Source organism: Rutilus rutilus (genome assembly GCF_951802725.1).
Source record: "Rutilus rutilus genome assembly, chromosome: 19".
Taxonomy (NCBI): domain Eukaryota; kingdom Metazoa; phylum Chordata; class Actinopteri; order Cypriniformes; family Leuciscidae; genus Rutilus; species Rutilus rutilus.
This window is the reverse complement of record NC_140232.1, coordinates 18401847-18427065: the sequence shown is the minus strand read 5'-3', so window position 1 is coordinate 18427065 and position 25219 is coordinate 18401847. Positions and strand designations below refer to the sequence as shown.

The 25219-nt window shown below is 36.7% G+C and overlaps 3 protein-coding genes across 3 annotated transcripts in view; all 3 read right to left on the bottom strand.

Annotated features, from left to right (window-relative positions):
* Positions 1-2700, bottom strand: part of ghra (growth hormone receptor a) — a 40140-nt gene extending 37440 nt beyond the window's left edge. Inside the window, exon 1 of the mRNA XM_084388824.1 lies at positions 2392-2700. The gene's annotated coding sequence lies outside the window, so the exon portion shown is untranslated. The remainder of the gene's footprint in view (positions 1-2391) is intronic.
* Positions 2701-9628: 6928 nt separating this feature from the next.
* fbxo4 (F-box protein 4) lies at positions 9629-16109 on the bottom strand. The gene is made up of 7 exons (XM_084388482.1): positions 15784-16109; positions 14504-14736; positions 14143-14366; positions 13951-14026; positions 10384-10553; positions 10047-10234; positions 9629-9949 (listed from the first exon to the last, which is right to left on the bottom strand). The coding sequence occupies exons 1-7, from the start codon at positions 15922-15924 to the stop codon at positions 9866-9868; spliced, it is 1116 nt and encodes a 371-aa protein (XP_084244608.1). The 5' UTR covers positions 15925-16109; the 3' UTR covers positions 9629-9865.
* Positions 16110-17106: 997 nt separating this feature from the next.
* rimoc1 (rab7a interacting mon1-ccz1 complex subunit 1) lies at positions 17107-24958 on the bottom strand. The gene is made up of 6 exons (XM_084390165.1): positions 24648-24958; positions 22982-23091; positions 19589-19735; positions 19249-19380; positions 19049-19163; positions 17107-18473 (listed from the first exon to the last, which is right to left on the bottom strand). Exons 1-6 carry the CDS (start codon positions 24736-24738, stop codon positions 18238-18240), a joined length of 831 nt encoding a protein of 276 aa, XP_084246291.1. The 5' UTR covers positions 24739-24958; the 3' UTR covers positions 17107-18237.
* Positions 24959-25219: the final 261 nt, after the last annotated feature.

Genomic DNA, 25219 nt, shown 5'->3' with positions numbered 1-25219 from the left:
AGCTGACAACTTGTGATGAGCTTATAAAATGTGTAAAGGAGTCAAAACAACAGCAGAAATCCCTCCGTTACACAGACAAACAAAGATCTGCTGCGAGGAGACGTCTGTACTGCCTGTCCCGAACTGTAAAGGGCAACAAAATTGCGACTATGACGAGAAAAAACCGGTATGCTTGAGCATTCTTTCCTTTTTATGATCACATCTTGTGACATCATGTCCTGTTTTTGGTTCATTTACATGTCTTTGGTCCATGTTTCGTTAATTTTTCAGTCGAACCGCACCAGAGTTTGTTTGAAAGCGGACCGAGACCCATCTTTTCAGGGGTCTCGGTCCTCTTGTTTGGTGTGCAGGGTTCAAATGGAAGCGTTCACACTTATTCAAATGATCCGCACTAACAGAGCAATCGCACCAGAGTTCATTTTAATCAAACCAAACCTGAAAAGTGTGACACCCTTAAACACACCCTTAAAAGTGTACAAACACTATCTGGTTTTCTGATTACCAGCACTTTAAACTTGTTTCTGTGTGCACAGTTCATTCAGTCAAGACAAAATGTTCCTGCAAGCCTGCTACACAAAAAGCAATTACAATCGACACAGAAAACATTTAATTACAGACAAACATTAAGCTGAAACAAGTAATTCAATTTAATGGTGGATGGTGGCAATTTGATAGCCTTATGAGTTTAAATGAATAATAATGGATTTCAGGATCAATAACATTTAGCATTTTGCAATTAGCATGTGATAATCTGCTGAATTTCCTCAGCATTAGGAAAGCACTGAACAAAAATATAGTTTAACACAAGCTGGTCTGTACATGTCATGCCTTGAGCGGGAAACCTGTGCAACCTGTTACCTTTTTGACAAAAATTAAACAAGCCAGAAACAGTCTATGAAAACTGGGAAATCTTTCAATACATTTAAAGGGTTAGTTCACCCAAAAATGATAATTCTGTCATCAATCACTCATCCTCGTGTTGTTCCAAACCCTTAAGACTTTCGTGCATCTTTGGAACATCTATTCACCCAAAACTGGATTTGTTTAAAATATGGATTTCTTTTACAATCTCTATATGAACGTTTTGCAACGGCAGAGTTTTGGGTGAATACTTTGAATATTTTGTATGAGTAATTGATGACAGAATATTCATTTTTGGGTTAAACTATTAAGTGTTTTAGGAATATGCACAAATCTGCTGCACTCTTCTTGCCCTATCATCTTACGACCTCTCTCTTCATTACAAGCTGCTTGAAACTAGTCTGTGAATGAAGAATTCAGACTTGTTTAAAGCAGGAACTCATGACCTTTCTGTTTAATTATCTTTGAAGAAATTTTGATTGCAGCGCTTTTACCTGTAGAATTGCACAGGTAATTTCATGCAGGGAGTATTGGATTTGCAGTCTCATTTCAATGGCATCTGGAAAAAGTGCAATAGGTTCTCAGAATAATTTCTATGATTTCTCAACCATTGTTTGAGCTTAGTCTTTCAAGCGTCATTTTCATTATGAAATTCAAAGTGATCAAAAAATGCATTCTTTGGCACCACATGGATTTGACAATTTAATTGTAGTGCCTTGTTTTTTTTTTGACACATTTAAATATGAACATGAATATAATATGAATACCGTGAAAGTAAAACTTCTAGATATTTAAATGCCTTTCTAACTATATGAGCAGATTACAAATGTGAGCTGTAATTATTTTTGAAAATATTCTAGTGTTATCAAAGTGCTCCAAATCCTCCACTGCAATATACATTAGATAAACAACGCACAAATAATAATAATGATAACAATTATGCAAAACTATCCATACAATACATTCTTCAAAAGTGAAGAAAAGCCAGCTGCTTTATATTCTAATACCCCAAGTGTACTTGACTACACCTGAAGTGCCCTATAAAGTGATTTAAACCTGAGGATCACCTGCATGACAGCCGCCGAGTATGCATAAATCCAGCTGTCACAGAAATTCATAACAGGGATAAACAGCAAATGTGTCCCACTCTGTTTAACTTGTTACTCTGGGTTTGGTTTAACAAGGGCAATAAATATTTTCAATCACTTTTCGCAGCCGATAAGCCATCTGAAGCCCCTTATAAACATACCGAGACGTGGGTAAACTACATTTTGGATTTATTTCCACTCGCGCTGAGCAAAGTTTAGAAGACAGAACAACATCAGACGAGCAAGAAAAAAAAAAAAAATTCACATATTATCCAAAGACTTTTAAACTGCAAACGAAGCCCGCAAACTGTTTACCGCCCTGTGATTCACGAGCTCTGCACACCCCTTTAAACCAACATGTAGCCCAACTAAAACACTTAAACCCGAGATTTATAAATGCATATCATGCGAGAGCACTTGATAAGAAGAGAGCGAAACTCACTCAGCCCCAGAGAAGTTGTCCGCGAGCAAAATCTGTTGCGAGTTACTTTTTCACCAGTTCGTTCATCCGGATCAACAGACGGTGAGTGTTGTGGGTCTCCCTATATTCTCCCCCTCCAAAACGATGCAAAAACGTGATGAGTTGACACTCAAAAATCACTCGAACATATTTTCGGGAACAATGCGTTGCAGGGTATTCAGGTAAAACGCGCTGAAAAGTGTTGACAGGGATATGTTAAGAGGGAGTGGGGGGCACAGCGAGGATCCTGAAGGGTCTCACGCTGACTGCGTAGTACTTCAAGTCTCCACTGCAGATTCACATTAACTGGTCTCTGGCGATGTCACTGGCTCGCGCCCCCTGCCGACAAATATTCAAGTCTTGGCGCGAGCTGCGAAATATAGCGGTCTCCCACACGCTGAGCGCGCGCAACATCCAAAACACTCGCGCCGCATAGAATCGAGTGAGTTTAGTTACAAGTAACAGATTACTCGCGGAAACTAAGTTTCTTTTTGTCGTTTGTGAAAGTCAGCACTGGTCACCCTTTTTGTTTACGTATTTTGGCCAGAGAGAGACAGCTCTATTCAGCGTTTTTGAAGGAGAATCACTCTTTTGGTCACTTATTTGGGAGAGCGCGCTTTTCAGACAACTCAGGACATTCTTTTTGGTCACTTAATAGGGAGAAAGGACTCTAATGCTCTGTTTTGGTCATTCAATTCGACATTTTTCAGAGCCAACTGGCCACTCTATTTGGTCACTAACTTGGGAGAGAGAGCACATTCATTGGCCACACTTTTCTGTAACTTTGGTCACACTTCTCTGTTACTTTGTTACTTTTGGCCCAAAAAGCGCTATAGCCTACCGTATTGAAGAAAGCACATTAAAATCACTGAATCCATACAGTGTGTTTGTGTCACATAAAAATGTTGAAAATACTGCACTGTAAAAAAAATAAAAAAAATTGTTGGTTTAACTTAAAAAAAAAAAAGCAAGCCTACCTGGTTGCCTTAAATTTTTGTTTTAGTACAATGAAGAAGGAGATTGGTTTATTCAAAAGAAACCCCAAAAAGTATGCTATCTGAACTACATTAATTATCTAAGCTGGTTTGACAAAGGAAAAAAAAAATTAGGTTGTGTGGAGAGAACAGAATCCAAACCACCATCAATATTTGCCAGATGAAATGACCTCATCCTAACATTAGGTCACATTTCATTTTGTGTACCTGCCTTTTAATTATTGACTGGATTTCTCTCTAATGGTGTAGCCTGACATCCACTCGGACATGTTTTTTAGATATTGAGAAACCTTACATGCTCGAATCAAATTAGACCTCCTCAGTAATGTTTCTCATCAACCTTAATTTTGTTTCATCATGCATGATCTCATGAAAAGGAATGCTATACAATTTAAGAACTGTATCTTTTTGCTGAATCTTGTCTGTCTGATAATATGGTTGTGATTTTAATAAATAAGAGGCTATATATCAGTTTTCATACCTAGAGGTGTCTTAAAAATATATCAGAAATTCAAGGTTTTTATAACATGTGAGGTGTGATAGCCCTGTAGTGAATTTAGATCAGATTTGGTCCATTGAAAGGGGCCCATTCCTAGCTCCATAGTGCCTCAGTGAATGAGAGTGGGAAAAAAAACAGCAACTTCACATTAAACCAATGTGACATGTGAACAAAGCTCTTGGACGAGATGCTGAGTGTCCAACTTCACTCTTATAGAAATATTTAAACATTCCTTGCCCTTATTGCTCATCTCAGTGATCATGATAACTTTCGTTAACTCTAAGTAAATCCACTTCACTAGAAGTATACACTATAGAAATATACAGAGCTACCGCAAAAACAGAAGTTCAACCACACAATTCTAAAGATGGCTGCACGCTTGTTTCTCTGGGGCATAAGGTCTTTGGTTGTGAAAAGTTGCAAAATGAACAGATGGGAGGAAAATGGCCCTGAGATGGACCTTGAAAAGTGGTATAAAACAGAAATACTTGTAAATGCCTACCTTTTCTCACAAAACATGGCCTTTTCAGGCTCCAAATGAAGCGTAATTCACTTTGTTTGTGTGACACCCAGCTAATGTGTATTTACCTCAGTGTCACTAGCTAAACCTCAATTGGATTAGAAGAGCTGTTGTGCAGCCTGTTGGCTTGTTGGACACAGCACTGGTTTTAAGTTCCCTGCGGCATTGAGATAACAACAAAAGGAAAAGGAATTATTGGACAGGAATAGAGACACAAGGCGACCTCTATCCACATTCAGCAGATCGGCTGTTACCCTTTTTTAGGTATCTGACAAATGCCCCAAAGGCACTTTTTTAGACGTAAAAATCTCTTCTAAGAAATTTGATTCGGGCATAGACAGGCCAATCAACAGTTAAAATGCTGAAATCTAGATCCATTTCTTGAATGTGATTGGCTGAACATATGTTTCAAGAGTGATTTTTCATACACGTCGACTAACCAGTGCACGATTCATTCAACCAATTTTTTTTTTACACTCTAAACAGTTCAGGAACGAACCAAGGCACTTTATGAGCGAGTCATTGAATCATTCACTCAGCTGGTTCGTTAAAAAAAAACTGATTAACTCAAAACACCACCATTGTGTTCTCAGAGAAGATTGAGAGAACTTAACTCTCAGAGAACTTAATAACTTAGGCCCCGTTTACACGTACATGGTTATTTTGAAAAACGGAGACATTTCCCTTCGTTTGTGCCCTTCGTTTACACGCAAACGGAGAATTCGCGTCTGAAAACGATTCTTTCTAAAAACTCCGGCCAGAGTGGAGATTTTGGAAAACTTCGTTTGCATGTAAACTGAGAAAAACTGAGTTTTAGGGAGCCGACGTCACATTATGTGACTATTTTCGGGATTCTGATTGGTTAACGTGGGCTTGAGCTTCTCGTTACACTGCTCTTGACTGCATATACACGGGTTCGTGTAAACTAACACTTTTCTGAAAACTGACAGGTGTGCACGATGTTATTTTTAAAAACGGAGAGGGGTGAAACGTCCGTTTATGAAAATAGCCGGCCACGTGTAAACGTAGCCACAATAACAGATCTGATCTGATCTGAACAATGAATCAGGACAATTTAATGATCACTAGTGCAAATGTTTATCAGCAAGAGGCCATGAACTCAAAAGAGATGTTTTTTCCCACCCACTAACAGTCTCAGTGGGAGAGTAAAAACAAAGCAATCAGCATCCCAGTCATTGTTTTAATATAGTATGCAAATTAAATGTTTTCCTCATATTTTCTTGCGCATGGACAGTCCTAATGGAGGTTAACGTTGAGGAATACAAATAAGACATTTAAATCTAATTGGCAGTGAAAAATTGGTGTGTATGAGGGGAAGAAAGGTAACATGGAGCCATGTGTGAAATATAGCCATTAGTCCAACAAACAAAACAAAAATACACTGAAACTAAAGACCTAAAAGGTGGACAAGTTTTGATACAAAAATATAGCCTGTTGCTTATTTTGTGTTAGGGGAATGGTAACCGTAACAACTCTGCTGGAAATGTCACAGGTATCATTCAAAGAGGAAATAGGATTAATTATTTTCACAGACAGAAAACAACAGCATTATGCTTTTACAGAAAAATAGCTATTTGATTATACGAGTCCATATAAATTATACGTTATCAAAAAAAGATTGTTATCGGAAAAAACAACAACAACAACATGCAGTTTCTGACCCACTGTGTCATCATTAAGGAAAAAGCTGAGTAAACAACTCTCATGCTAACATACAAACTGATATGTTAGTCACGTTGTCCATGACCTACCTCTTTATCTCTGTAGCTCTGTTTCCAAAATGAGTCGGGTCTATGCCACAGATATTCATGCAGCTGAAGTGTTTGGCAGAGCTGAATCACATTAAAGCGACCTATATGGAATTCAATCCATAAATATAATGTCAACATCACCAGTCAGTATGTGGTGCTGGATCTCACTTTGTGATAAGCCCAAAAACATGTTACAGATATTAAACATATTAAATACATGACTTTCATAGCCATTACTTTGCTTTTTGCAAAATAAGATTTTGTTTTTATTATTTTTCCTGCATAACTTGGATGGAATATAATCAAATCAGGTGGTCTATTTCTGATCCAGACTGACATGAGGACATAATGTTGAAACAAACTGTTTTTGCAGAAGAAAATCATTTAAAGCACACTCCCGGCCTGTAACCGTCATGATTCATGAATAAGGACAAATTGCCTCAAATGACATAAGCTACAAAAGGAAGTCTTATTCTGAAAATTACTTTTAAAAATAATGCAGTGCAATATTGTGTTACTCCCTAAAAAAGTAACTAAGTAACTTTTTATGAAAAGTAATGCGTTATGTTACTTTTGTGTTACATTTTCTTACCTGGGCTGGGCTTGCTTGTGTAGATTTTTATAACCAAATAAGTACGTTTACCAATAAATGTGACAATTTTTTTTTTTTTTATGTAAAGGCTCTTTCACACTAAGGCGCTGTTTACACGACACCGTTTTCAAGTAAAAACGTAAAACTTTTTATGCGTTTTGGTCGTTAATTTACAGAGTTAGTTAGCCACAACAACGCAAATCTCTGAAAACGATGACGTCATGCACATGCGTTACCTGTTAAATCTAACGTGTTTCATCGCCATCTAACGGCTTGGCAGCAGAATACAGCGTTTTTTAGTCGTTTTGCCAGTGTGAATATATCGTTGTGAAGAAAAAGTACATACTTTTGAGTGTGTAGCAGAAGAGTAGACAACCTTTGGGACATATCACATCATAAAATAGCTCTTAATGGTTGTACACACATCCTGTCACGTAAACTGACCTGTCAATCATCTTGTCAAAGATAAAATCCTCCACATTTAATTTAATTTAATTTAATTTCCTACTATATCGGAGAGAAATGCAGTTGCACGTTGATCTGCCAGTTTTATCAGCTTAAATGTTTATTATTATTCACTCAAACCATTTTATCTTAATTGTATACTTTATGTAGCCTTCTTAACCGTCGGTTAAATAGTATACGGAATACTTATTTTGAATTACTTCACGGCCTCTAAATAAGTAAGTTAAGTTCTATATAGCCTAGTATGAGTGTGTAGTATGAATGCAATCTGAATGTGCTTCATTTGTTATGTTGTCATTATCATGTGACCTACCAGCGTCAGTTGCATCTCTTTACTGCCATTCATAAATCCTCTCCTGTGGCCTCATGGGATAGTAAAGTGTACATCGTACACTTATGAATCTCGCCGGAAATAGTGTAGGGTCATCAGGGCGTTTTTTCTACACTTTTATGAGTAGCCTACTGTGAATTCAGACTTCTTTTGTCACATAGGCCTACTGTTTTTCGCCTACTTGTACAGATGCGATTTTGGATGCAGCAATAAAAAAATAACAAAAATAAACACAAAAGTGATCTAAAGTCTTTTTTTTTTTATTTTTTTTAATCATAGTATGGCTGAATTGGATCATCGAAAGACAGCAGCAAAAACTTTGGTTAATAAAGTAAGATTAAATACATAAAGTATCATTTGTATCATCATGTTTGCATTTCTCTGTTTTTATTCATTTTGAGGAATACTGAATCTGTTTTTGTGCAAGTGAGATGAGTAAATGCCTGCTCACATTTAGTGCAAGACATTTACTACAATAACCATCATGTTTACACTGCGCACACAATGCCCCTGAACCTTACTTACAAAGTATCTTGCGTTACTAATTTTAAAAAGTAACAGATATTTTGTTGTAAATTTAAAAGCAATGTGTTACTTATCTATCTATCTATCTATCTATCTATCTATCTATCTATCTATCTATCTATCTATCTACATGTTTGAGGAAAACTGTTTGCAAGAGCTTCTGGAGAGATGAAAGGGAAAATCTTAATGCGGAAAGGGCAACACTTTCTCCATTATGTCAAATTTCATTACAGAGCAGACAGCCATCTCTAACATTCAGGTTAGACTTAATGCATCCAAATTGCAGCAATTACGATTTCATTTTAAAACAGACTTTTTTCAAGACAATGATTATTGTTACACTTAATCATTTTATGAGTAAGAGAGGAGATTTCAAGGTAACCAGTTCTGTTCTTCCTTTAGGGAGATAACAAAAGGACTAAATATATTTTAATAATTTTTCTTCCTTTTGGAATGGATTAGAGAAAAATCTTTACATGCACTTAGAAATGAGTCACTTGTCATTTAAAACTTACATGTCAAATCTATCAAACACTAAACCTTTAAAATACATTGGAATTTGGAAATATAGTCAACGACTGCTGCCTCTTTCCTTCAAGGAGCTTCAAGGCAACCTTTATCCTCCTACTCAGTCCCATTTTTCTCTACTTTAAGTGACTCAGTTTGACAGTTTAAGCATGCTTAGTGGCAGTGTGGCCTTTAGTAAGGCTGAACTTTAGGCTTAGTCTCTTAATTACTCAGTTTATCATATTACCTCTGCAAAATGCCGAAAGCATTGGCTGGCTTTCACTTTAATTAAACAGAGGAAGAGAGCAGGGCTGGGAGTCGGGACAAAGAGAAGACAGAGACAAAGCAATACCTAAATATCTCTGGAACACTACCCAATGGATGACCTCCACCCTGAATAAAACTGGCCAGCAGGATGATGAGGTTAAACCAGGTCAATGTTCTTATTGTTGTCAACAGATCTCTTAATAAAGCTGAGGCTGCTGCCTCTTTGTGGACAAAGAGGGAAAACGCCATTCATGAGAAAAATCATTCATACAAAATAATCATTCAAATCATTATTTCAGTGTTACATATTATTTATAATGCACTAATTACCTAAGATAGCTTCATAAGGAGAGGAAACTGTTATATTTATACAACAACTCAATTTTGATTGGCCGAGAGGCATTCTGAAAGCAAATATCAGAATATTTAGTCATACAGCACTGGGACTGAGTCAATGAATCGCTCACATAACTGATTCTTTTAAAAACACTGATTCATGATTCGGTTGGTTCTGCTTTGGCCTGAGTACCAGGCAAAATTCTGTATAAAATGTAAGTTGCTTATTAACTTCTTGATTGAACTGCATGTTTCATAAAATCTATATCACAATCATAACCTTCCTGTTGTTCTGATTCTGATTATCAGCTGCCACATAAGTCCCATCACAGACGTGTTGATATTTAGTACAATTGCACACTTGCTTGTGTAATATTGCTTAATCATAATCCCGAGCTACATAAATATAATTCCCGTTTAAAAAACAATTTATTTTATTTTATTTCACACACAAAAAAAAAGTTAATTAAAAGACAACATTAGGACAAAACAATAAAAGGTCAGTTGTCGAAAAGTGCAATGAACATCAGATCAGTTCAATGAATCTTCCACGGCATGACTGTGGAAGTACAATCACGTCTTTTGGATCAGAAGATGTTTGAAAGGCCTCTATAGTACATCCAGTAGTATCATGTCAGTCTTGGTAGTTACAGCTTGACTCCAGACTGCCTCAGCAGCCAATCAATGCCATCCAGCAGTCCTGTCAATGTTTCTGCAGTCGTGTCCTGAACCTATAGCATCACAAAACATATTGAAGCCTTACAGAACACAACATTCATTTCTTACGCATGTCAGAAATTCTTTTCTAGATACTGTTTGATGTCTTACCATCCAGGGGTTGGGCAGTGAGCTGAGCTGAAGCTGATGGGCAACAGTCACACAAGGTATCCTGCGTCTGTCTGCTGTCTCTCTAGACACACAGGAGAGCACCAGGATAGGACGGGACACAGCACCCATCACAGGGTCTAACATAACCCTGATCTGGGCACTTTCCTCCTCCCAACCTCTGTCCGCTCCTCCAATATATGAACAATAGATATACAGTATAAACTGCAAAATCACTACATATGCTTCAGGCAAAATTTATATTCGTCAACATAACTAATTTAATGCAGTGAAGCATAAACTTTATAATTAAAAGTGTGCTCAAACACAACACTCCTACCTCTTTCTGTCTCAGCATTTGCCACAAAGATGAATCCATTCATAGCTTGGCAAACTTGATTAAACATGGGGATAAGGCTTAAGGGCATGTTGGACTCGCTGTCCTCCTGATAGACAAAGAGTTTACTGCGCAGACTGAGGTGCTCCAGGCGAGCTCTTTCTCGCTCCGTCCTAAATCACCAGACACAGACTCTCATTCATACAAACTGGATTATGTGACACATTTACACATCAGCTCAGAATGATAATGATTTAAAATGTCATGCACGTGCTGCAAATAAAAACATGAGCAACATAAACTACACTGAAAAAAATGATTCGTTGAATTTAATAAAAAATATTATGGTAAGTGGTTGCACACAATTGATTTTAGCTACATTTAAAGGGATACTCCACTTTTTTTGGAAATAGGCTCATTTTACAACTCCCCCAGAGCTAAACAGTTGAGTTTTACCGTTTTCGAATCCTATCAGCCGATCTCCGGGTCTGGTGGTACCACTTTTAGCATAGCTTAGCATAGATCATTCAATCGGACAGGACCATTAGCATCTCTCTCAAAAAAATGACCAAAGAGTTTCGATATTTTTCCTATTTAAAACTTGACTCTTCTGTAGTTACATCGTGTACAAAAAGCACCTTGGAGAAACTCAACAGCAGTGCAAAATATGAAAAGACAATGCAGAAAAGCAGAGCGCATGTGGCGGAAGACAAAACTTGTAGTCCATTATAACATCTACAAAGACAGCATCCATGCTTTCAATATGGAACTGGGCAAAGCTAGACAGACTTTCTTCTCAAATATTATAAACAGTAATTTAAACAACACACGCACTCTTTTTGCTACTGTAGAGAGACTGACAAACCCCCCACGCCAGATTCCCAGTGAAATGCTCTCAGACAACAAGTGCAGTGAGTTTGCTTCTTTCTTCTCTGAGAAAATCTATAATATCAGAAAGGTGATCAGCACATCCTTGAGTTGCACTGGGGTCAGACAGATCAAACCACCTGAGAAAGTAGCTACTATGTCTGACTTCAAAGAAATTGATTGCAAAATTTTGGAAGAAACCGTACAGCACCTTAAAACATCAACATGCGCTCTTGACACACTTCCCACATCATTTTTCAAAAGTGTGTTAAACAGTTTAGAAGCAGATCTTCTAGAAGTGGTAAATGCTTCACTTCTCTCTGGGAGTTTTCCAAACTCCCTGAAAACTGCAGTTGTCAAGCCCCTCCTGAAAAAGAGCAATCTGGATAAGACCATATTAAGCAACTATAGGCCGATCTCAAATCTTCCTTTCATAGGCAAGATCATTGAAAAAGTTGTCTTCAATCAGCTGAACAAATTCTTATGCTCGAATGGATACTTTGACAATTTTCAATCTGGTTTCCGACCGCACCACAGCACAGAGACAGCGCTCATAAAGATAATAAACGATATTCGCTTAAATACTGATTCAGGCAAATTATCAGTGCTGGTACTACTCGACCTCAGTGCTGCATTTGACACTGTCGATCACAACATACTTCTGGACAGGCTGGAAAACTGGGTGGGGCTTTCTGGGATAGTCCTAAAATGGTTCAGGTCATACTTAGATGGGAGAGGTTATTATGTGAGTATAGGAGACCATAAGTCTGAGTGGACATCCATGACATGCGGAGTCCCTCAAGGCTCAATTCTTGCACCACTCCTGTTCAACCTGTATATGCTCCCACTGAGCCAAATAATGAGAAAGAACCAAATTGCTTACCACAGCTATGCAGACGACACACAGCTCTACTTAGCCCTATCGCCCAACGATTATAGCCCCATTGACTCCCTGTGCCAATGCATTGACGAAGTCAACAGTTGGATGTGTCAAAACTTTCTTCAGTTAAACAAAGACAAAACTGAAGTCATTGCTTTTGGAAACAAAGATGAAGTTCTCAAGGTGAACGCATACCTTCACTCTAGGGGTCAAACAACTAAAAATCAAGTCAGGAATCTTGGTGTGACACTAGAGTCAGAGCTTAGTTTCAGTAGTCATGTCAAAGCAATAACTAAATTAGCATACTATCATCTGAAAAATATTGCAAGAATTAGATGCTTTGTTTCCAGACAAGACTTAGAGAAACTTGTTCATGCTTTCATCACCAGCAGGGTGGATTATTGTAATGGTCTCCTCACTGGCCTTCCCAAAAAGACCATAAGACAGTTGCAGCTCATACAGAACGCTGCCGCCAGGATTCTGAGCAGAACCAGAAAATATGAACATATCACACCAGTCCTCAGGTCTTTACACTGGCTCCCAGTTAGATTTAGGATTGATTTTAAAGTATTATTACTGGTATATAAATCATTCAATGGCCTAGGACCTCAATACATTGCAGATATGCTCACTGAATATAAACCCAACAGATCACTCAGATCACTAGGATCATATCAGCTAGAAATACCAAGGGTTCACTCTAAGCATGGCGAGTCCGCTTTTAGCTATTATGCCAGCCGCAGCTGGAACCAGCTTCCAGAGGAGATCAGACGTGCTCCTACAGTAGTCACTTTCAAATCCAGACTCAAAACACATCTGTTTAGCTATGCATTTAATGAACGAGCACTGTGCCGCTGTTCGTCCGACTGTTTGTACTGTACTGTACTGTATTTTATTTTTTATTTTTCTAAACTGTTTTAATTATTCTTATTTCTTTTTATTATTTTAATTTCTTCTATGTAAAGCACTTTGAATTGCCATTGTGTATGAAATGTGCTATATAAATAAACTTGCCTTGCCTAAGACCAACGGAAAATGTAAAGTTGCGATTTTCTAGGCTGATATGGCTAGGAACTATACTCTCATTCCTGCGTAATAATCAAGAAACTTTGCTGCCGTACCATGGGTGCAGCAGGCGTAATGATATGACGCAGTGGAGTATCCCTTTAAAAGTGGAGTATCCCTTTAAACAAATGCATTAAGTTGAACTTAATCAATTTTAGTTCAACTTAATGCATTTGTTTAAATGTATCTAAAATCAATTGTGTGCAACCACTTACCATACATTTTTTTTATTAAATTCAACAAATAATTTTTTTCAGTGTACCATTAAGTTTTTTTTAAAGAAAAAAATGTATTCAGCAAGGATGCATTAAATAGATCAAATGTGACAGTATAACATTTATAATGTTAAGATTTGTATCTCAAATAAATGCTGTTCTTTAGGACTTCCTATTCATTAAAGAATCCTGTTTTTTTTTTTGCACAAACATATTTAGCAGCACAACTGTTTTCAACATTGATAATAATAAGAAATGTTTCTTGAGCACCAAATCAGCATATTAGAATGATTTCTGAAGGATCATGTGACACTAAAAACTGGCTACTAAAAATGTTGTTTTGCCATTAGGAATAAATTACATTCTAAAATATATTAAAATAGTAGCCCGTTATTTTATATTGCGATAATATTTCACAGTATTACTGTTTTTACTTTATTATTAATCAGATAAATGCAGTCTTGGTGAGCATAAGTGTATATTTCCGACCCCCAGTGTATATTTCTAACACTATGAATGAGAATAAACTATCCTCTTCCTTACCTGTTAGTCGAATATAAAGTCGCAATATTGAATCTGTGCTGATCTTTGTCCATAAAACTGATTCCTGATCCAATACCTGAAAAAGAAAAAATCCCATCAAGCTGAAGAGCAGAAAAAGCAACCACAGCACGCAACATTCATTTATTCAATTAAATAACCAACTTGAATAAACTAGAAGTAATTGCAGGGTACCATCAATCTGACGTTGAGGTATTCCTGCTATCGGCAGTACATCAGGGGAATTCATGATCGTGGTCATGAGGGAAATCTCTAACTGCTCAAGCCCCGGGCCGAACATGGCGAACTGTGGCTCTGCAACCGGTACAAGTGACTGGAAGAATGAAGTCACAGACTCAAACTTTGCCTTGGGTTGGTGTCGCCACTGGTTTCGACAGGCCGGGCAGATGCGTAGATACCTGTGGGTGCCGTGCCAAAGAGAATATATAAGTAAACATTACAGGTTTTTGAATACAGGCTAACAATTTTATAGTTGCTCCCGGAGCTAATTATTTCTGATATCAAAGGGCCATCTGCCTCAACGTTAAGCACTTACTCTGCCATATAATCAAACTGCATCTGAGAGTCATCCAGCACAGCTGAGCCAGTGAGCTTGACATGAGGCACTGATAAATGGTCGACTGACTGCCAGAGTGGCATATCACGCAAGAGGAAGTACTTCCACAGGACAGGGTCTCGAACCATTGACCGCCAGTAGGTACTGGTGCCTCCCAGTCTGCAGAGGTCTTGCGGAGACAGGAAAGTCATAATGAGAAACTGCATGTCAACCTGTGTGTTTAAATAAGGAAGACAAAAAAAAAAGAAAGAAAGTGTTTTGGAATATTGTTTAAAGAATTAGACCGGTCAGAAGTTTTGAGTTGGTAAGAGTTTTTGAAAGAAGGCTGGAGCAAGGCTGCATTTATTTGATCAAAAATACAGTAAAAACAGTTATATTGTGAAATATTATTACAATTTAAAATAACTGATTTCTATTTGAATATATTTTTAAAATGTAATTTATTCTGGTAATTGTAAAACAGATTTTTTTTTTTAGCATCATTACTCAGTGTCTCATGACCCTTCAGAAATCATTCTAATATGCTGATTTGGTGCTCAAGAAACATTTCTTATTATTATCAATATTGAAAATGTTGTGGAAACTGTGATACACTTTTTTTTTAAAGTTTTTTTGATGAGTATAAAGTTCAGCATTAATTTGAAATTCAAATGTTTTGTAACATTACAAATGTCTTTACTGTCACTTTTGATCGATTTAATGCAGTCTTGCTGAAATAAAAATTTCTCCCAATCTTTTGAACGGTAGTTTAAATAACACTAATAATAACGCTGATTATTTAGAGACATGTTCCGGTCTGCAGTTTAGTCTAGTCTACATACAGTATACATACTACAATACTGCTCTTACTTTTACTGCAGTATGTTATGCACAGTATGCATATTCTCCACATGCACAGACATGCTTCAGAAAATGCACTTGACTTGACCATCCATCTCAAGTGTGATAAATGAACTAGAAGTAATATCAGCTGTGATCTCTTTTTCGTCGCGTTATTTGATCAGACTACCAATTTTTTTTTTTATTACATTGAGGTAAACTTAAAGATAAATAGATAACAGGACCCCATTTGTTGAATTAAATAAGCAAAGTGATGAGGTGATGTGGTAATGTATATTGACATGCATACAGTGTATACTGTCAGTAATCAGTACGTAGTAAGCTAGTATTACATTTCGAACAGAGATAGCCGTAGTATGTACTTGTAATAAAGCGTCAGGTAAATAAATACTTATGACATTCAAAGAATCGTGCCTTACCGACAGATTATCCAGAGAGGGGCCCGTGACGTCATCACTTGTCCCCTGAACATCACTTTGCTCATCTTTTTGTCGTCTTGTATCAAAAAACCTATCTCTAATACTCCTAAGACTTTGTACGACTATAGATCGGCTCAGCATACTGACACTTATTTGTCAACAATTTCTAAGACGGATTTCTATTTGAACCTTTTTAATAGAGTAATTTGCTTTATTTCAGTACATGATATTTCAATTTCAGCTGTGCAATCTGAAATATTCCTTTGGCTTTTCCCGGAACTGTCAAAGTTACACGTCTCTCATGTTTTCATAGGCGTGTATGCAACGTCACGTACATAGTGCATTGTGGGAATTGTAGTTTTGAAAACAGGACACTACCTATGGACACTACAATAGAAAAAACCGAGTACTAGGAGTGACACTTAAAAATGAAATAAATGAATAAGTTATCAATGTAATAATTCAAACACATAAAAATGGAACAAATTTAAATGAACAAATTAGATTTTTTATTTATCTACACTTTAAATGTACATTTATTGTTCAATTCGAAAATTAATTTAAACACATTTTAAAAGATTCAAATATCTATTAATTTGTCTATTTAAAATGAATTTATTTATTTCCATTTTAATGTTTGAATTATTAAATTGATTACTTATCCCTTCATTTTATTTTTAAGTGTCACTCCAAGCTACTAAACTATTGTCCATCTTGTGCCCCAGTTACCCAAAGATTGCAATTAGAGTCACAATGTTGCAGATTTTGTTGTAGATCACAAGAGGGCATTACTCCTGTGCATATCAAACTACATTGGCTTCCTGTACAATGCAGAATGCTTTAAAAGCATTGCATGGTTTAGCACCAGAGTATGTTCTGATTGAATCAGTCTGCATCTAATATGTCTTTGCGTTCAAATGAACAATTGCATTTTATGGTTCCTCAATCTCGCTTAAAATGTAATGGTGATCAGGCCTTCTCTGTTGCAGCTCCAAGGCTTTGGAATGACATTTCTGTCAGTAAAACCGTCTCCAACACTTAGTGTATTTTAGAGTGCGGTATAAACTCATTTTTCTTTGGCATTCAAAAATGTTTTGTAAGTTGTTGTGTGGTTCTGTTTTTATTCTTTTATTAATTTATTCTTTCTGTAGCACACTTAGGTTCCACATTGTGGTGTTGAAAATGCTTTAGAAATAAAGTTTGAGTTGATCTGACTAAGGATACCTTTACAGAGCAACTACTGTATGTCTGATGTTTTCGGAAAATGCGCATGGAGAAAAAAAAAGCCCCACAGTTTTAATGTTAATCACAGCCACCCATTAGTCATCTTTTGTGTGTTTACTTCAAACAAGTGTACACATTCAACAAAATCATATTAACCAGTAAAAGGCACTAACATTATGTAGGGTTGCTAATTACCCCAAAACTGATAGCAATGTAAGCTTGAGAACACATTAAGCACGTCTTGGTTTTGAAAATAAATATCGTCTTATGAATATTACACCAGCACCAAAAGTGTTTGCACTTCTCAGAACTCTCAAGCTGGACTGTTAATTAAACCATAATGCTTTTTTAATTGCCTCACCTTGAAGCTTTAAGAATGTTAGTTGTTACTATGTTAACAATACAAGATTAGCAATAAGGGTTATAAAATACAGATACATCTTGAGATTTGTCTGGAAACCTTTTGATAATCACTGGGGACATGAAGGCAATCAGCAACCTTTATCTATTAACACTCCAAACAACTTTTCTGGTGTAACAACATCCAATGCATGTGAAACCGAAATATCACTCGCACATTCACATTTCAACATTTCTTAACCCAAAATTTATTTCAATGATGACATAAAAAACAAAAAATGAACTTCCTTTTAAAAAGAATAATGACCAAAAAGTTTAGATTTTTAAAAGTATACTATCAAAATATCCAAATTCCCATCTCTGAACATTACATCTGGTCAACGAAAGCAGTAAAGATGTAACTTTGAATAAGTGAGCAGAAGAGGTGTCATATACAAAGATGTTATTAAAAAGAAAAGGTCCATACTTAAAAATGGTCACGAATACTTAAATATGCAACATATATCTGCATCTCCCCCTCCTTTGTACCATTTCTTTTAACATATATAAATGACATATATAAATGTAATGAACTCAAAATAAATAAATAAAAATTAAAATAAATAAAAAGTTGTTTGATGTTTCTCAGCTGGAATAATTGTTTCCTTAAACAAATAGTTATTTGTTTATATTTTACATTAGAAGTATTATTCCACATTCTCAGCGAAAACACACATCCAGAAAGCAAATCTGGACCGGAAGATAAGTGCCTTTTTTGTATTCAGTATTTTTCTTTTTTAATCTTTTTTGTTTGTTTAAATTTTGTTTTTTTTGCTAGCTTCAGAACAATGACATTTTGTGAACCTCCTCTCCTAAAAGCTCTCTCCAGGTTTACTGTAAAATACTAAGGATCTCCTTGGCATTCTCCGTGTTCCAGCCCTGACCCTGAAGTGGCCCCTCGCATGCCAGCACGTACTTATGGAGGATTTGTGTGCCAATATCTCGGAAATGAAGCCTGTCCTCTTTGCGCTCTGTGGTGTCCATGCTGCAGTCCTCATATTTCACTGCCCAGAAACACATCTCACCAATGTACATCATTGTAAGCAAGTGAGTATCAGAAAAGATACCTATTGGGGGAAAGAGGAAAAAAAATGGAATTAGTCAAGAATATAAATGCAAACACATAACATTCTTTTAATTTTGATTAATAAAAATTACATAATTCTCTAAAAATGACACCTGGCAAAACTATAAGAAGAACTAATTAACAAATCTCAATACATCTTGCCCATTAACTTCTGTTACTATGACTTCAAGAACTGTTTAATTTATTCTTATATAGCAAATGTTAATTATTTAAATGCGTGAACTAGTGAAAACCACTGAAATATTGGTTGTTATACATTAATCCAAGCACCAGGAATGAAGTTTACAAGCTACACATCTTTCCGATAGGAAATCTCTTCGTAATTAAACTAATATTTGAAGATTCTGATAACCCAGTATCTAGAGATGTTAAAAATGCTGTTAATCTTTACGTGCTTTGAAAATCCGCCCCTGCAGAGACAGATTTTGAAGTCAGTGCATACGCAATAACTGGCATGTCTGGAGGTTTCAGTTCCCAAATTCCAAACAAAACGCCACAGAAATCAATCAGTCGACTTTCAGTTCTAGAACAGAAAGTACATTTGCGAAGATGTACCTTCTGCCAGAAAATTGGCGGTTGCAGAGTCATGAAAAACCACACCATCGTTCAGCTTGACTGAGTTCCTCACTTGCAACATTCTCATAAGGTAACGCACACCTTCTTGAAGACACTGTGAAGACACGGAGCATTGCAACACTTACTCAATTCATGGCCACTAAAACTGGCACTGTGGAGTGAGAGGTTGGGGAAAGAACCTTAAGGAATGTGGCTTTGTTCTTCTTGATCCACTGCTTGCGCTGGTGTAGTGTGTGGCAGTACATATATAATAATGCCCCACGCCTCCAGTATAGGCATTCCAGCAGCTCCAGTCCAAGCACAGACTGCACCTGAGGCAAATCAGAGTATCACACGACAGTTACTCACAGAAGAGTTTGCTCTGCTTCTTCAGTCTATGCCAATTAAGCTCTGAAAATAGATGCCTGTGGGCGATCAATTACGTATGCTGTGTGTGTTTAAGAGTAAAGAATATTTATTCACCCACTTGTAAAGTCAAAATGCAAAAAAAGATTTTTTACAGATAGAGAAATACAACACCTCTTGAGCAGGTACCAGTCGCCCTGCTAACACCTCTGGCTCTGTCAAGTCCTGTAGTAACTGCTGGATTTTGAAAGGAGAAGTGTCCTCAGGAAACTCCTGGTCTACAAGCTTGTTTTCCTCATAGAATGTAATGTCCAAGACAACCTGTAGAAATGTGGGTAAAACAATGGGCCATGTGAGCTACTGCATCAAAATCAGGGTATCTGCAGAGTTTTTAAAATAAAATGTGACCATTTAATAGTCTGGCTATCACCAGACCAAGCTCAATCTTTTAAGATTGAACATTGGTCTGGGGAGTCTGCTCTGTATAGAGTAGACAAGAGTGCACTACTGCGTGATCAACGGGCATATTTCAAATGACTCTGTACGCAATTGGATAGTGCTTCAACCAATCAGACCAACGATCCGGGTGATGTACTTTGCAGAGTGACGCGAAAACTCCAGACAGGAAATGTGTAACCAAACGTGTTGATCAGCGGTTTGCAGAAGCAGCAATGGAATCGAGCGATTTTTGCAGGTTACGCAAAAAAATCATGAAAGTTAGTGGTATTTACACCCCCTCGAGCGAGTTGTTTGCTAAAAAGAAGCCATTGAGCATCGTCGATAGGTTAAAAGGAATTGGACAGAGCCGTAACGGCTCTGGAACTGGATTGGATTAAACGCGCCAATAGCGCGCCAGGTGGATAAGCCAGTTTGTGATTGGTTCCCGCAAATTTGTAAAGGAAGCAGCAGAGATAAATGTACAGGTTTCCAGCCTGAGCTGCAGGGCGAAATCAAATCGCAGGCAGATCAGGCTGGGTTTACCCAGGGCCTCTTCAAATAAAATTTATACTTTTTTTTTTTTACTCAAACAGGCTGGGGCAAAACATGGTAACTGCACTTAAAATACTTAAGACATGTTTTATTCAATATATACATTTGTATTGAAGTTTATGCACTAACATATGATTACATATAAATTAAATGTCGAAGTTAAAGTCAAAGTTCATGATATAACACTTTTTTTTCTTTCAGAATGACTGAAGGATACACTACACATGATACAAACGGACAGACCTGCAAATGTATCTGTATACATGACAGACACGTATATTGTACATGACCATAACATATTACATTATTGCAGATAGTAATAAGTATACAAGACACGTGAGAAAGACAAACTAACATATCTACATGTAGATCCTTGCATGACAAACAACTACACGACTGTATCGTACATTATTTAGCACAAGTCACTGAACATCTATTTTATCCGTACATTTGACTGTATGTAGTGTTACATGCTATACCAGATCATCTGTCAAGGAACTTTAGACCATATGTTTAAAGAAAGACAAACAGATTGTTGTACTGATACCAGGGATGGAAATTAGCACCCGCCACCAGCCAAATGCGGGTGATTTTGTGTTGTGGCGGGTAAACTCGCTTCACCTACCGGCCACCGTGGCGGGTAAATAAAAATATACTGTTTCACACAGACGGCGGACACTTTTAGAGGACATAAGTGTACGCTGAAATAAAGTCTTTCACCTCAGAAAAACGGACTTTCTTGTCCTGTCACGTCAGCCGTTATCCTGTTCTCGTAGCGAACACTCTTCAATTGCACGCGCATCCGGCGGCGCGCGCTGTGTATCCCCTCACTGTATAAAGTGCTAAATAAACTACGAGCATGCAACGCCGTTACGTTGTAAATTACACAAAATAAAAGTAATGCAGGGATGATTTTCATACTATTCACCAGGAGCAGTTTCCATGGTTCATTAACAGTTATTGTTAATATTGTGTATTCACCATGGTAACTGTCGTTTCCATATTAACCCCAAAATGCCACTTTATTTTTCTTTGTGTTATTTTTTATATTTTTAAATGACTGTAGTGGCTCATACCAACATTGTATTAACAAAAACTAGTTTGGGACTGCTCTTTAATAGCTTTAGCATAGGCCTAATGTTTATTTATTAGTACTAGTCTTTACCATTAGTCATATTCTTACAATTCATGTTAAGTAAAGGGGGACAGTACTTGTGTGTGTGGAAATAGCCGGTTTCAATAAAACTACTTGTGACATGTCATATTTGGCTTTGACTTTGACTGAACATTTGCTCTCACTTTGCGGAAAAACTATTGGGATATCGTATATCGATATTTAGTCTAAATAATCGGGATATGACTTTTGTTCCATATCGCCCAGCCATAGTTTCATTGTTGGGACTAAAAACCTAAAACTGGAAGCCATAAAAGACCACGAATCATTCAAATGCCACATCCAGGTAAAAAAGATAAATATATATAAGAGAGAAAGAGAAAATGTCAGTATTTCATTGAGACCTGAGATTAAATAAACTGCATAAGTATTGTAGATCTTGTAGTATTAATTTTCACATGCAGTTACACATTGTCGGTTAAAAACAAGAAAGTGGCTGGTAAAAACATTGAGTGGCTGGTAGATTTTGAAATCCACCAGCCACAGTGGCCGGTGGACAAAAAAGTTAATTTCCATCCCTGACTGATACTAGGAAAAACTCTACATTTAATGGATGTTAAATAATGCTTTTCCTTTCTGTGACAGGGTGAAATGAAATGCCAGATGAACTTCATTGCATAACCAAAATACAAATAATATCCAGAGGAAAAAAAAAGTTATGCATAATGTGGAACGTTTTAACTATAAACCACCCCCAAAACACTGGGACTCTTATTTTGAAATGTTTATGCTTTACTACTTCCAGCTGCTCATTCAAAAAGATGAGATAATATGCACTTACAATTATCTACACCATATTATAATATAAACACCATTATGTAAACAATGTCATAATTCAACAGTAACGTGTGATCACTTGGCATAAATGGGCGGCATTCAATGATTGTGAACTACTTTGAAACCGCGAGCCTGTAGAATGTGCAACAATGCCATGTTTGATCATTTATTTAACTTGGGTTTAATAAATCACATTAGGTCATTAGACCCCCTAAAATGTTATTTAAGACTTTTAATCAAACTGATTTAAGGACCTGCAAAGACCCTGTAAAATCTGGGAAGAAAATGCTAATGTTCAAGTTTTTTTTTTATAAATTAACAAAATCTGATTCAGAATAAACCGTTAAATATGCTAAAATAATAATTGACTACTTTGTTACCTAGCTACACCTAATAATAAAAAGCAAAGTGATTAACAAGAACTGTACATTTTTGATTGGGGCAGGCTGACAATATAAAGGTTACAGTTTAATTGTGCCATACAATATAGCAAAGACAAATGAAATTCAATGATGCAAAAATTTAATTCAAATACTAATTAAAACAATATGTTCATGTTATTAACTGCATGATTAGGCTATGCTTATGGAAATTCTGCAGGGTGAGATGTGTGTTATGTGAAGTACCTGTGTATAATCCTGCAGCAGTTTAGGGAGGCTGCTGCTCTCTCCTCCATGTCTATAATAGCTTTTCAACTTGTCTAGTATGGAAGAGGCATTCTGTAAGTAGTCATCATCTAGGAAGGAAAAAAAAAAACGTTAATATATAATAGAGGGCACACAACAACATAGTTTACAGTTGGAGGTATAAGAAAAAGAGCTGAGGTTATATTGTTCTGGCAAAACTTTGGTCCTAAATGAAAATATTATACTTATTAGCCATTTTAATTAACGTAAATCTGTAATCAGATACCTGAAGGACAAAGAGGAAACCAGCTCTGTAAAAACAACTCTGCACTCTGACTGAAAAGAGCTTGTTTTAAAACTCTTGGGTAATTTGCTCTGTTTTATTCTGATTACACCTAGCCTGCCGAGAATCATATTACTTCAATAGAATAATTTAAAGTCACCATGCTTATTTTCATGGAATATTGCAGTATTTGTTATTATGAATGATTTATAAATAATTTTATAATTATAAATATAGTCCCACCCTAATATATATTTTTTTCTTGTTCGAGAACCCATTTCACTTAGATATACGTAATGGGAAGAAAAGTCGACATGAAACAGAAGCTGCGATAGTCTTTTCTTCCCTATTGTGACGTATACTATACAAGTGAAAAGGCTTCCTGAAGAAAAAAAAACCTGGCCAGTACTTGATATTGTCCATCAGAAGTTGATTGGATGGTTGTGGTTTGCTATTGCTGTGATCTCATGTGAGTGACAGGTTGTCCCGCCTTCATGCCAGTAAAAACATCATCAGAGAAGGGAAGAGATGTTGTTGCAAGAGGAAGTGGAAGTTATTTTGAATTAAGATTACGAGGGCACATTAATTTATAGAAAAATAACGATGTGCACGGATTTATAATAAATAATGATAAATATAATACATAAAATTACATAAAAAAAAAAAATTGATTTCATGGTGACTTCAAAGACAAGAACGCATTAGTATGTGTGTAAACTACGTATGACTCACAGGTTCTAAAACGCCAGTGCCTTTACAGTAATCTGCAACATTTCAGATATTTCAGACTATATGCATGACTGTTGAGTGACTATTTTTATATTAAAATGACCATTGGCCTGACTGAAGTAGGCAAAGTACTGCTAAAAAGATATCGATTGTCCGTTACATTCTTATTAGTGTTGCACAATTTTTAATATAAGTCGTTGGAAATATATGCAAGTTATGGCTAACGTTACACCTATAATATCACATTGTAAAATAACTAAAGCTACGTATACAATGTTTAAATTAATGTATGCACCGTGTTCTGTAAACTGCACGACCACATGCGAATTCACTTCATGCAAACTGCATCTAACTAGCTAGTCAAACATTGGAAAATTACAGCACACAATAAACGTGCTTTGCCTTTTAAACTACCGCACGGTTTAGCATGACTAGTACGACGTTCTTGTAAACTAGTTAGTAAAACATACCCCGTATGAACAGGGTTATAGAAGGGAATGGAAATATTTGTTGTGGTTCGCAGGAATGCTAACGCAGAGCGGCTAAGCTAACTAGCTAACGATGACAACAACGGGCTGATTCACCCAACTAACCTCACTTTCTTTAATAACGAGAGTCTGGTTTTACGCATTTGACGCCACGATTCCCGGTTACCTGGTTTCTCGGTTCGAAGTGTGGCACACTTGTTATCTAACTCAAAAATCCTCCTCTCCAGCTCGACGCTTCGTCTGTAGTCGTCGGCCATGACTGCAAACGACAGTCACGTGACGAGCGCGCGATTGCTCACGTGCGGAGGATTACTGGGATGTTTTGTTCGTTCATTTCATTCATAAATGGCACCCCTGGCACTTACATCCAAACAGAAGCTTACTTTGTCCACCCTTATCCAAATTACCCCCACAATAATCGGTGTTTGATAACAGTGAATTGAAATTATTGTTTGCAGAAGTGATGATGGGAAGTCCGATTCATTTTCGCGAATCGGTTCTTTTGAACAGTTCAGTTAAAAGAACCAGTTCAAAGATAGATTCATAATTATTTCAAGCTATGACGTAATTATGCACCACGTGCCGTTGTGCTTGTTTCATGATTCTCCATTAGCGACTATTTCTTTTATTTTCACAGTTACTTTTATGTTAGTTATCATTTTATTGATGTATGTATTTTGTATTATTTTATTTGTTTTTATTGTATTTTTGTAAGTCTTTTGTCTATTGTTGTTATTT